This window comes from Podarcis bocagei (assembly GCF_964188305.1).
Source record: "Podarcis bocagei genome assembly, chromosome: 10".
Taxonomy (NCBI): domain Eukaryota; kingdom Metazoa; phylum Chordata; class Lepidosauria; order Squamata; family Lacertidae; genus Podarcis; species Podarcis bocagei.
This window is the reverse complement of record NC_138135.1, coordinates 34,426,324-34,439,994: the sequence shown is the minus strand read 5'-3', so window position 1 is coordinate 34,439,994 and position 13,671 is coordinate 34,426,324. Positions and strand designations below refer to the sequence as shown.

Sequence of the window (13,671 nt, the reverse complement as noted above, 5' to 3'; positions counted from 1 at the left end):
CTTCCTATTTCTGTTTTCTCTTTTGAGGACTGCATAAACATGGGAGGCTACCAAGCACTTCAGAGGTTACCACACATTGTTGGTGAGCTGAATCACATGCTGTGCAGCCTTGGGCTAGAGTGCTGGATTTGGATGCTGGAACCCCAAGTTCACATCCCTGCACAACCATCTTGATGCTCACTAGCTAGCTTTAGGCAAGTCACTCTCAGTCAAATGTATCCTAAAGGATTGTTGGGAGGATGCAATCACATAGCCCTATATATGCCAACTGAAATAAACGTGGGACATGAATACTATACCTGAGGCCTCTTATAGGCTTTCCGGACCCTTAATCCCAGTTTCTGTGCAAGCTCCTGGCCGAGCTGTGCTACACTTTCATCCTTCAAGGAGAAGACAATGAGCACATTTGTAGGTGTACAATGTATTTCACTCAATTCTTTGCAAATATAGGGTCCCCCCACTTATGCGGGGTTATGTTCCAGGCCCTTCATATAAGTGTAATTGTGTAAATTTCATAAGTAAAATTGCATGAATCCTCTAAATGCCTATTTTCCCCTGCTCCCAAGCTCTCTCTTCTGCCATCTCTCCAATCCAGACCAAAACATCTAGAGGTGAGATATGAGCAGAAAAGGGGACAGTGTTTCTGCAAGAGGGGACATAATGGCAGGGAAGCTGGGGGGGGGGGGGAGTAGCAGCACTTGCAGTAAGAGAGAGCAGGGGCTTTCCCCCAAAAGCTGTCATAAATAAAAATATATTTGCAAATCTAAGTGCTAAAGACAATAATAGGCTTTCATATTTGTGCTGGAAACTGCATGCTCTATTTATTAGTTTGCTCAATGCTTGGAAGATTTGTAGATTCCTTTTTACTGCTCTTTGGATCAAAACAAAAGATGAGAGAGCCAATGATAGAAGAGGGGAATGGAAATCTCGAGTTTGATTGTAATTTATTTTAACACATTTATGCACTTTCCATTAAAAAGTCAATGACTGTAAATGTGCAAGCCACTACTTACATGTGGGAGGGAGAGCAAGCAGCGGCTGTTACATTCATATGCTTCCTTGTGCCTCCCTAGCTCATTCAAGCAGCGGGCTTTCCGGAATAGCGCACGGATGTTCTCCTTGTTGAATCCCAGAGCCTTCTCACTGTCTTCCAGAGCTTTCTCATGCAGGCCCTTTAGGAAAACGAGACTATCATAACCATAAGAAGCTTGATATAAACGGATCCTACACCTCTCCTTCCATGCAAGATCTGTCCAACCTAACTCACTGCTCTTAAGTTCTGCTTGTACAGAAAAGAAAGGGGGAGCAAAAGAACAGTGTGTCAGGTTAATACCCACAACAATGGATAATTCTTCCCCTTGGTGTATAGTGCCTGTAGTCAGATCCCTGCCCTCACCCCCTAAAGGCAATGGAATGAATAGCACAAGTATGATCATCACCTGATGACTGCAACATCAAATAAAGGCAAGTGAGCCATGACATATATTGATTTTTTTTATTTTATTTTAACCAAAATTACTTTAATGCAGTTTAAACCTGCTTATATGCAGGTTTGATGGAGAGATCAAATAAAGCACATATGTGCACAAACTAGCCCCAAGACTACTCACCATGGCAAAGTAGCAGGCAGCCCGATTGACATGCAGCTTGCATAAGAGATCCACCGGAATGGCCACCTCATCTGAAGCTGCATATTCCGCCACATTCAGCCCTTCGACATACTGAACCAGCGCTAGCTTGAAATCCTTCTCTCTGAACAAATCATTGCCCTCTGCAAATAAGTTTCTCACCAGCTTTTGCAAAAAAGCCTATAGGAATAAGAAACGAAGAAAAAACACTATGCCATCCCGTAGTGTCCTTGCTACAGTGCCAAAAAGGCATCAAAATCACTATATACGTTCTCTCAGAATATAAAGGAGGCACATAATTCGAATAATCCTAGAAAGTCAAAATTCCCTGTGGATAGGTTTATGAGAAAAAGCTTGTCTGCTGAGAGAAACAGTGTTCCTTGGTTTGAAAGCTTCATCATGGCACGGTACAGTGAATGTGTCTATCCAAGCCAGTTGTTTTCTCGCAGTGTCAGCTGGACAAGATTCACTCATGCACATTAAGCCATGGTTTATGGCTTAGCATGATGTGTGAACACAGCTCTCACCTGCTTTTCTTCATCTAATCTCAATGATATTGCGCTTCACAATATTGCTGTCTGCTATGCACCTGCTATGCAGTGTGCCAATGTCACAACACAGTGTGGACAGGACTTGACAAGAAAAATAGGACCTCGACCAGTCACAGTACATTTTTAGAGCAAAGTAGATCCCTAGACTCATAGCTATGGTTGGAGAGGGGACATCTGTCAAAGGTTTTAGGGCAGATGCCCTGCCAGAGGCTGCAGAACTCAAATGAGGAGTCGTAAGAGCCAGGCAACAACTCAGTAAGTAAGTGGGCTTGAGTAAATTCAAGTTTCCCATTTTAAAATAAATATATATCTCGGGCAAGTATGTATAGCATGCTTGTTCAATTAAAGCAAATTTGGCAGTATCAAAGCTAAGCTGTACTCAGGCCCACTGAAGTCAACGTATTTAAGTAACTTAGTCAAACAACAAAAATATTTTTGGAAAGTAAATGCCCACGTTGTTGATAGTTTTTTACATACTCATATTTTGAGAACTGAACCAATTGGAGATCTCAGTAGCAGGAGGATATAAAATTATAAGTATAAAAATCACCCACACAAACCCAGCTGATAATCTCAATGTGATTTAGAATGGCATCTCCTGAATCCTAGCCACATCCATCACCAGCATGTGGCCCTCAAAAACTTGCCCAGAAGGAAATATGGACCTTGGATGGACCTCGGGCTGAAAAAGCTTCCCTATCCCTGTTCTCTGAGCAACTCTGCCCATCCAGCAGCAAGAAGCAACTACTTCCCTTTGCCTCCCTGCCGTCACCACCCCAGTCACAAGGACTAATTTGTCAAGATAACATTTGGTACTTCTTTTTTTAAAAAATAAACTCTTAAAATTACCTCATAATCTTCTTGGCTTAGGGGTAACGTGGACCTAAACAAAGACAAAGGGCTTCTGAAGTACAGAAATATACATATATATACATCACTCTAATATGTGAAGCAGTATAAATGCATAATATAAGTAGAAATAGGGAACCTCTTATTTTTTACCTGTGGGCATTCGTATGCTCACTTTTCAGAAATGAGTTTGCAGAATGCACCTAAGTTTCTCATGGCCTGTACTTTAAACTATGTGTACTGTATTATCCCTTTGGCTTCAGCCGTTGCAGACAAATTTACCTGTTGCTGAATAATACTTTGCTTATGTTTATACACACACACACACACACACACGCACAAAAACCTTTTGAACAAAAATCCACATTATTTGATTGATTGTGTGTGTGTATGTGTATAACACACACACACACACACACACACACACACACTGATTCTTTGGGCAAGAAAGCAGGCTTAAAGTAACAGCAAACAGAAAGCTACTAAGACAAGATAATTAAAAAAATTGGCTGTGCTTCGGTATCGGTTTATATTTCTTTTGACTTTCAAGGCAGTGAAAGTGATTAACACAGGAAAACAAAGCCCTCTGGGTAACGCACTACCAACTATGGTATTAGCCAGCACAACATCATTCCTGAACTATCATAGATGGGAACTTAAATAGAGGGAAACAAATAAATTGTTTCAACTCGCTTGGGTGGCAATTGGGCTATTGCCATCCAAAAGTCCAATGTTTCCTGTGTTGATAAAATGTCCCCTGCATTGCTAGGTGGCCTCATGGAGGCAATACTTTCTCCACAGCCAGATAACAACCCAAACACACACTTTGGTTTCTCTGTCTAGGAAATGATAACACTACTTGTTTTTCACATCACAGGCATAGTGTCCAGTTCAATAAATTATGTCTGTCAAGTATTTTCCTTCAATAGAATGAATCAACATTCTTCAATATACAAATGGAAAAGGTTTTGCCTAGGTTCCCAAGTGTAGCTAGTTAACAGTTTCCATGGGCTGCTACGTATGTGAAAAAGCTGGGTGTGCGCCACGGATTTGAAGGGAATTTGACTCCTCTATCACTTATAATTGTACTATTGTACAGTTGTATGAACCAGAAGTGACTATCGACTGGAGTGCAAGTCTTAACCCTATAATCATAGACAGTTGGCATGACAATCCATTTACTCTAGAATAGTCTTATTAAAGTAGGAGCCTTCCAATCTGCAGCCTTACTCTAGAAAGTTAAGACTGCAAACCTCTGGTACAGTGGTACCTTGGAACTCGAACTGCTCGTTTCGGCTCCTGAATGCCAAAAACCTGGAAGTGCCCCGGTTTTCAAACGTTCCTCGGAACACAAATGTCCGACACGACTTCAACTGTGCAAAAACCTAGCTGTCGGCCAATCGGAAGCCACACCTCAGAACTCGAACGTTTCAGAAGTCAAACGGTCTTCTGGAATGGATTACATTCGCGTTCCAAGGTACCACTGTATTTCACAGTTCTCCCTTACAAAGGTAAAAAAACACAGTACACTCAACTCAAGGCCAAGTATACGTTTCCATGCAACAAATGTTACTTATGTTATAGTGGTGCCACAATTTTGGAAGCTGTACAAGAATTGTGGTTTGATTCCTTATAGGTTTTTCTTAAATTAGGTATTTTTATGTCAGCATGTTTCTGCTGCTATTTATGAAAGTTATGCTTTATTGTGTGAGCTGTTTTGGTCTTCATTTGAAGGGAAAATAAATTATATATTTTGAAAAATAAATATATTAAAGTAAGGATTGCTCGATTTCACAGATTAATGAGAATAGAAACAACACAGTCTTCAAACTTGTTCACTTACTGGATGAACTGTAGTCCCTTCTCTATCTCTTCTTTACGTTTTTGTCTCTCCATTACAGTCACTGCAGTGGGGAAAAGCATATATTAAACCTTTAGAGTTTGAGCGTACCCCACGATACAACTTTAACAATAACATAGGTAGTTTTAACTAGAGGTACCTGGGACTGTACAGGTAAAGAAGCGATGGGAAACCTGTGGTTGTCCAGATGTTGTATGAATCCTCCAATGTTTCCTCAGCACTGGGTGTGGTTGATGACAGTTAGAAGTCCAACAACATTTGGAGGCCCACAAGTTGCTCATCTCTGCTACGAAAGCATGCATTCCAACACTGAGGAATGGTCTCTCACAGCTGCTGCTTCAAATGTGGTGGGTTAAACCCATTTAGAATTGTATAGAGAACAGTTCCCACCCTCAAATGGGCCTAGGGACCAATAGGTGAGTGCAAATACTGTTATTAAATATAACTACATGTAAGTGCATATTACAGTAGCCACCCCCCTTTTTTAAAGCAAGGATAAAGTCTGCTTGATCCACACTGCCCCAAAATGGCCTCAGCTGATCTGCTACTATTCCAGTCCCAATGAACATCAATGGACTGGGGTCTGTACAGAGGAACAAAATCCTGCTTTCTGTTGACACATTTTCTTCCAGATAGATGTATGCATTACCTTTTCAACATTCCATTCTCATACATCCCCAAGTGCCCACTTTTTAGAAAGCAAACTTGAAAGGCAGGCTTTGATTTCCAGGATACCACAGAAACTATGCATACCATCTTATGCACAGAGATGTTACTCTACGCAATTCATGGCAACACAGATTCTAAGACCCATCTAGCTACACTAGGTTTTTCCAATTTTGAAGATGCAAACCAAAATGAAGGCTGTGAATTATTTATGGTGGTACAACTAGGAACATGAAAGATGAAGATGAAACCAAGCAACCAACTCAGTTCAGGAGAAAAATTCAGAGCACAAAAATTATGTCATGATTCAGTGCGCTGTTCTGACATTTCATATTAAAAATACAAAACAGGAAAATTTGTTCTCAGCTATCTTTAGCTGTGCTAGGCAAACTTTAAAGTATTTTTCAGTTGGTCAGGTGCAACACAAGATGTGCTGAATCTGCAGCAGAATTAGTATTCCAAATTGCTGGAAACCGGGTATTTTTATCTGCTGAAACCAAAATGTCATCGCAGAAAGGAGAAAGTTCAACACAGGGGGGAAAGTCCAAGTGAGATTCAGCACATCCCATAACGTACAACGCAAATTAAGACTAAGCTCTGAGTGAAGTTTGCAATGCTCCATCAAGCCTTACTTTGTGGGATCAGTTCTGGCAGCCTGAGGAGTTTGACAAGTTATTTGTGACTATGCCTCCAGTGCTGTCTCGACCATTGCTTTTCAAAACTGATTAAAGCTAGCTGCAGGGTGGGTGTGACTGGGTGGGTTCAGGGTGCAGTGAACACTCCTTTGCATGAGGAAGTAGCACCTACAAATACATCCCAGTAGCAAGGTACTCATGAGAATTGCGGCAGTGCAGTCGCAGGCATTCTAGGAGGAAACTGTTTAGATGCATTCCAAATTGTGTTCGGATCTGGGTTCAGGACTCAATCGGCCATGGTCACTCTGAAAGATTACCTCTATCAGGGGAGGGACAGGAGGAATGTGACCCTGCTGCTCCTGCTTAAACACCTGATTACAGGTTTCAGTATCGTCAGCCATGAAATCCTCTTGGGCCATCTATGGGAGATGGATATTGGTGCACTGTTCTGCAGTGACTTTGGGCTTATCTCCAGGGATGCTTCCAGAAGTTAACACTGAATATGTGATTCTCAGCCCCCCTGCCTCTTGAGTTATGGGCTGCTACAGGGCATTATAGTGTCTCCAATGCTATTTAACATATATATGAAGCCACTGGGAGCAGCCATTAGAAGATGAAGAGTCATCAGTACTCTGGTGATACCCAAAACATTTTATCTGTAATATCTGAATTGGAAATGGCTGAGCAGGCCACTGGCCAGTGTCTGGAAGCAGTGGTGGGCTGGATGAGGGCTAATAAACCGAGTCTGAATCCAGGCAAGACAGTGTGTGGGGGTTGGGTTCCTAGGTTCAGTGAGAATGTGTCCCGATCCAGGATGGGGCCAAACTCTTCCTGAAAGAGCAGCTGCAAAGTGTGGAGTGCTTCTAGATATAGCTCTATCCCTAGAGATGCAGATGTCTATGATGAGAGCCTAACCACTACTGTCTGTGCATTGGTACTTCAAGGTTCGATTAGTGCAATGAACTCTATGTGGGGGCTACTGTTGAAGCTGGCCCTGAGACTGCAGGTAATGTACAGTGCAGTTCTATGGTTGCTTGTGGGGATAAACCACCAGCAGCATATAACACTTTGTTTGCAGGATTTGCATGGGCTGCCAATCTACTACTGGGCCAAATTCAAGGTTTCGGTACTAGCACATACAACTTAGGACTAGGCTGCTTAAGTGACCGCTTTATCCCTTATACACACAGTGGGTCTCTGTGTTCTGCAAGAGTGTTTCTCCTTCAAGTGCCCAAAATAGCAGAAACGTGTTCCAAAGTGACTTGGAGCAGGGCTTTCAATGTGGTTACCCCTGTTTTGTAGAACAGCATTCAAGTTTAGATACGACAGGCGTCTACTATCTGTACTCTCCAGAAACAATTGAAGATTTTGTTATTTCAATAAGCTTTTCCAGCTGGGTGAAAAGGTCTCTGTTCATTTTGTACTGTTTGTGAAAGGTTATTACTGTTTTCAAAACTTTTTAAAGCTGTTTTTGTGATAATGTAAGAGATTATTCATAAGTTTACTATTATTTATTAATAAAATCAGCCAGCAAATACATAATCCTATCAGAAGTCATAACTCTACATAAATTTCCAAATAAAAAAATCTGTATTTGGGATTCTTATATGGCAGGTGATACAAAAGTTAATGCATCTTACATATAACTTTGCCCACATATGCACCACAGAACTGTCATCTAAATATGCTGATGTCCTTGTCTGGAAATGCATTTTTGTAAAGGTCCTTCTCAAAGGAGTAACAATTTATTGTTAAATTTAAGCAGACTTTAAAACATCATGGGATTGCTTAACTATAAAATATATTTTGTAACCATGGTATTAATATTGGTTGGTTATATCATTATTTGTCTGTCAATCCCTTTAAACTGCCTTAATTTTTAGAAAGCGGGGAAAAGCAACACAACAACACTGCTGTGAGGGGTGGGAAGAAGTCTGAGGTTGGTTTTTATTTTTTGCACAAATATTTAAAATCATCTTGAGTACTTCTGCTGGAGTAGTGCACCTGGTAGTATTTTGCGTCTTAGGGTTTTTTAAAGTTCTCAAATGGGGTAACATAATAGGGAGCAGGAAACAAATGTTTCACTTTTAATATGATGTTACAGGCACTAGCCAATAGCTGCTCATGACATGCCTACAGTTTAAACTAGATGGTGCAGAATGATTTTGCCAGTGGTCTAACTCAGTATAAGGCCGCTTCCTATGTTACTGTGTACAATGGATAGTCATTTTATGGGGTTTTAAGATCCACCTAATTATTCCTCTAGCTGGTTTTAATTTTTATTTTGCTGCTGTGTATACTGTTCTTTAGATTTCTTTTATTTTATTTCCAGTTCTGAATTATTATTGTTGGTTTTCATTGTTTTTACTGTTTAAACTTTGGATTGTTTTTGTATTTTAGACTGGATCTACAAACTGCTCAGAGATGGTATATTGTAGAGTAAAAGCTTAAAACTGCTATAACATGCACTAAAAGCTTAAAATGAAAAATGAAACAAATGAAAAGGGACACATTTATTATCATGGTTTCAAATCTCATGTTTTCTAGACTCCCCTCCAACCCTGAACCTTGGGAGTTAGTAATACAAAGCTTTTATAATCCCATATGTTTGGAACGTTTCATCGATTATGCGATAAGGAGACTCTACCGAGAAAATGTACAAATGGGTTGGCAGAATCACAACAGGTTCGTTGCATTCATGCAAATTGTGATGTTTTGCTTTGCATAAAGAAAGCTGTGAGGCTTAGTTGCAGCCCTCAATATCGCACATTAACAGGGTAGCACTGAGCTGCAAACCCAAATGTAAGATTACTTTTACAGCACACATCTCCCTAGCGCTTGTCTCCCCAAATATTTACATGCACCGTAAAGACCTCTGCAATATGCAGGGGAAAGGAGGGAGGGAACAGATTGGCTTTTTCAGCAACGGTTTCAACACGTTTCCCATTCCCCTAGTGTTCATTCTCCCAGTTTTCAACATATTTTGGTTAGCTATCATACTATAATGCAACAGGCGTATAACAGACATTAGTAAGCCTTTTCGATGTGGATTGTACCCTGTTTATGCGCATTGGCGGCATCTTCCGTCTTGTTGGTTTGCTTCTATTGCTCTGCTCCTTCAAATACGGTCCTCCTTTTCATTGCCCCCCCAACCCCCATTAACAGCCCTGAAACACACATGCATTTTTCTGGTTTAATTCCTCTAGAATTGACCCCATTCCCACCAATCCAAGGCCTCCAAATCCCCGGCCTCGGTTAGCAAAAGTAACCGGCGATAGCTGTGCCTCGAACGCGGAAACAGACAAGGAAGAGCCGCCTGCCTTCTGCCTTCGGAAGCCACGACACACAACTTGGTGCTGCTAGGCTCACAACAAACTGTCACGGTTGGTTCCAGACTAAAAGAAAACCGCCCAAAAATGATTTTAAATGAAACATTTCCGTTCTGCTAAGCAACGTAACTTTTACAAGTCAGATTATAAAATGCCAAATGAGGCAACAGCCAAACCTTTTTTTTTTTTTTTTACTCAACTCCCCCTCGTCCAAGATCAGCGTTTCTGCAAAGATTCTCTTCACTGTGTCAGTGCTTTTGAGCAAGAAAGCAATAAAATAAAATAAAAATTCTAGAACCGCAGAGCCGAAATGAAACCGTGAGAGAAGTCAAAAGGTTTCTGGGATCGCCATTCAGTTCCGAGCTCCCGCTAGTTCCTCCCAAAAAAACTTCCCAACGTCAAAAGAAGGAGCACAGGGAGGAAGACATTTATCTTTTAAGAATTCGACCCGGAGAGACGGTAGTAGTGTGACTTTCGCGTCCTATTTAATTCTGGTTGGGATTAAGCAACATATGCAGTGAGAAATATTTCCGTTACTCATCTGCAAAACTGAGCAATATTGCTTCAGGGGTATTTTGGCCCATCTTCATACCCCCCAACCCAGCCACCCTCCTCCTTCCTAGCTTCCTTCCTTCACAGAAAAACAACCAAATAACCAACTCACCTCCTCTGCTTGGGGATTCCCCCTACACCCCGCCTTGATAAATGCTATGATATTACTAGAGATATTATTAGAGCATTATTACAGTTAGTAATAATACTAGTAATTGCTATTTAATTACAGAAAGCAGCATTCTGTTCCTAGAGCTGCTGCCGATACAGCTCCCTCCATGTGCCTCTTGGTCTTTTTTACTTTCATTTCCAGGTCTCTCTAGCTCAGTCTCACCAGCAAGGCAAAATGCTTCCTTGGGATCCCTCCAGGTCCTACAGTCCACTGCTTCATCGACACCACACACATAACACCAGCCTTCCTAGCTGCGATTTAGGCTGCAATCCTAATCTCATTTACCTGAGAATAAACCCCATTGAATTCCATATGGCTTCCTTCTGAGTAGATATGGTTATAACTGCATTGCAATCTATGATGATAAACATCTGAGCAGGGATGTTTACAGTGGTACTTGGGTTAAGTACTTAATTCATTCCGGAGGTCCGTTCTTAACCTGAAACTGTTCTTAACCTGAAGCACCACTTTAGCTAATGAGGCCTCCAGCTGCCGCCACGCCACTGGAGCACGATTTCTGTTCTCATTCTGAAGCAAAGTTCTTAACCCGAGGTACTATTTCTGGGTTAGCGGAGTCTGTAACCTGAAGCATCTGTAACCTGAAGTGTATGTAACCCAAGGTACCACTGTAATAATAAATGAGCGAAGGAAATAAACCAACAAAATATTATTCTTATTATTGTTGTTATTTATTATTATTATATTTGCAAATACACAGTTAAATGCTTAATCTACCTGTGCATTTCCCCCTTATTTCTCTCCCTAATTATTATTCTGTTAATCTGTTGTAAGTGTTCAGATTCACTTGATTATACAGGGTACTAGGTAATTGAGAGGCAAAAACAATGCAGTTTTTTATTATGACAAAATACAGCAAAATAGCCCCATTGGCTATTAGTTATAGATAAGCAATATGCTAATATGCTATTCCCAATGCCCAAGGCTGTGGAATTAGTTCGAGTCAAATTTAGAGGATATAACAATTAATTCCACCTTTCATGCCATGGTAGGGGATGGAGATGGAGAGAGCAGGTTTCGCAAGACCTTTCAGCAGCTTTCAGGACCATCAACCATAGGGACTGGGCCTTTGAGGTATTAGCCACTCTATCCATTGTCTTTTTCTTCTTTTGATCCTTTCCTCCTTTCTAGCTGTGCATAGCACAGTCTTCCCTCTCTCTTTGTCCAACTCCTATACATGCCTTTGCACTACTCATGCAAGGGAGTAGGTGCTTGTCTAACCAAAAACTGGCATTTCAGTAAAGAATATTCCAGGCAATTTATCAACAGATAGTACCAGACTAACGCTACAGTTCTAGACCCGCTTACTTGAGTAGACATGTATAGGACTGTACTGTAAACTACTTTATGCGTCTATAAATGTGTGTGAATAATTATCAGAGTAATATAATAACTAAGTCACCTGTAAAAGGTGATTACTTGCAGTGATAGATAGATGATGATAGATAAAAAATCAGAGTATATAAATAGAAGTCAAACTTGATAGTGTCCCAATAAGTAAAGACAACCAATTTTAGGAGTGAGTATAAAACAAAGGATACTTAAAAATGATTAGGGAATAAATGTTTAACCAGTCCAGCAACTGATGAGGAAGGTGTCAAATTAAACATATATTTATCAATTTTAATGAGAAAATTTTTTATCCTCTCCTTTACAGAGTTGGCCACAGAGTTAGTCAACACTGAAATTGAGATAATAATAATAATAATAATAATAATAATAATAATAATAATAATAATAATAAAATTTATTTGTACCCCGCCCATCTGGCTGGGTTTCCCCAGCCACTCTGGGCGGCTTCCAACAAAGATGAAAAATACACTAAAATGTCACATATTAAAAACTTCCCTGAACAGGGCTGCCTTCAGATGTCTTCTGAATGTCAGGTAGTTGTTTATCGCTTTCACATCTGATGGGAGGGCGTTCCACAGGGCGGGCGCCACTACCAAGAAGGCCCTCTGCCTGGTTCCCTGTAACTTGGCCTCTCGCAGTGAGGGAACCGCCAGAAGGCCCTCGGAGCTGGACCTCAGTGTCCGGGCAGAACGATGGGGGTGGAGACGCTCCTTCAGATATACTGGACCGAGGCTGTTTAGGGCTTTAAAGGTCAGCACCAGCACTTTAAATTGTGCTCGGAAACGTACTGGGAAGTACGTTTAAGAGAGGAAAAAGAGGTAAATTCATGAAAAACAAGAACGTGTGAAGCTAGTCAACATAATAACTGGGGATGTTGTTGATCAAGTTGTCCCCCAAATCCGAAGGAAAATCAACAAGCAATACTTTTTCTTGCTGATGATCGGTCCCCCCCCCCCCAGTTTTGGGGGCTGTTGAGTTTGCTCTGCTTAGTTTTATTTATGTCTCACTCTAGGGTATCTTGAGTGATTGAAAGGCAACCAATAAATTATTTTAATAAGGCAATAAACTGTGACGAATGAAATAGAAAGCCCTGTTAAAACTGGTGGGCTGCATATGTAGTACATATCTGTATCAGCACCCTTCATAAATGACATTTCCCTGGATTCTTTAAGGTAAGCAATTGACTCAGGAAGTGCAAATATTAGCCTCTGCTCTGTCTTCTCTCCACAGGTGGACCAAATAAATTCTGACCTTCCTCGGAGAATCCATGTCTGTCTTTATTGACTGGGGAAAACCCTGCAACACCCTGACTGTTTAAAATGATATGATATGGGTTTAAGTGTATAGCTCAGATTGGGCCTAGTTCACAACACACTGAAGCAATAGTGTCGTTTTGTAAAAGTCTAAACTATACCCTCCAACATTTCTCCAATGAAAATTGGGACGTCCAATTCCATAATGATAATTTTACTTTTACATGTCTCACTGGGTTGCCCCAGCCATTCTGGGTGGCTTCCAAATGTATAAAACATAATAAAACATTAAAAAAACCTTCTCTATACAGGATTGCCTTCAGGTGGCTCAGAGGTTGGATAACTCGAAACCCTCCAACATTTCTCCAATGAAAATAGGGACATCCTAAGGGAAAGTGGGACATTCCAGGATCAAATCAGAAATCAGGATGGCTTCTCTAAATCAGGAACGTCCCTGGAAAATAGGGACACTTGGGGGGGGGGTCTACTAGACCAGAGGATTTTCAGAACAAATTCTCCCCCCCACACACCTTTTTCTAAGCTAAAAAACTTCAAACGTTGTAATTTTTTCTCATAAAACAGTTTCTTAAAGGTAGTTCTTAAAGGCACAGGAATTCTTCAAGAAAATAGGTAGCAGTCGTACTAAAAACAAAACAGAACCATATAATCGTATCCAAACCCGTTACACACGTCTGACCCGCCGCTCCAAGCAACAAAATAGTAGGGAACTCAGCCTCTTTCACTCCACCGCAATGTTTTGTTTTTTAAAGGGGGAGCTCGAGGACACTTCTAGTAAAAAAAACT

General features: G+C 40.8%; 1 protein-coding gene across 5 annotated transcripts in view; it reads right to left on the bottom strand.

Moving 5' to 3' along the window:
• Positions 1-13,615, bottom strand: part of ZC3H7B (zinc finger CCCH-type containing 7B) — a 49,414-nt gene extending 35,799 nt beyond the window's left edge. For 2 of the 5 annotated variants that reach the window (XM_081209513.1, XM_081209516.1), the window contains exons 1-6: positions 10,184-10,360; positions 4,872-4,932; positions 3,029-3,062; positions 1,611-1,808; positions 1,014-1,172; positions 300-380 (exon numbers count right to left, since the gene is read on the bottom strand). In XM_081209513.1, coding sequence (XP_081065639.1) covers positions 300-380; positions 1,014-1,172; positions 1,611-1,808; positions 3,029-3,062; positions 4,872-4,924 — 525 coding nt within the window. In that variant the 5' untranslated portion in view covers positions 4,925-4,932; positions 10,184-10,360. Of the gene's footprint in view, positions 1-299; positions 381-1,013; positions 1,173-1,610; positions 1,809-3,028; positions 3,063-4,871; positions 4,933-9,246; positions 9,268-10,183; positions 10,364-13,557 lie in introns of those variants that run through there. The other 3 variants (XR_014012029.1, XM_081209514.1, XM_081209515.1) reach the window with 3 other exon arrangements.
• Positions 13,616-13,671: the final 56 nt, after the last annotated feature.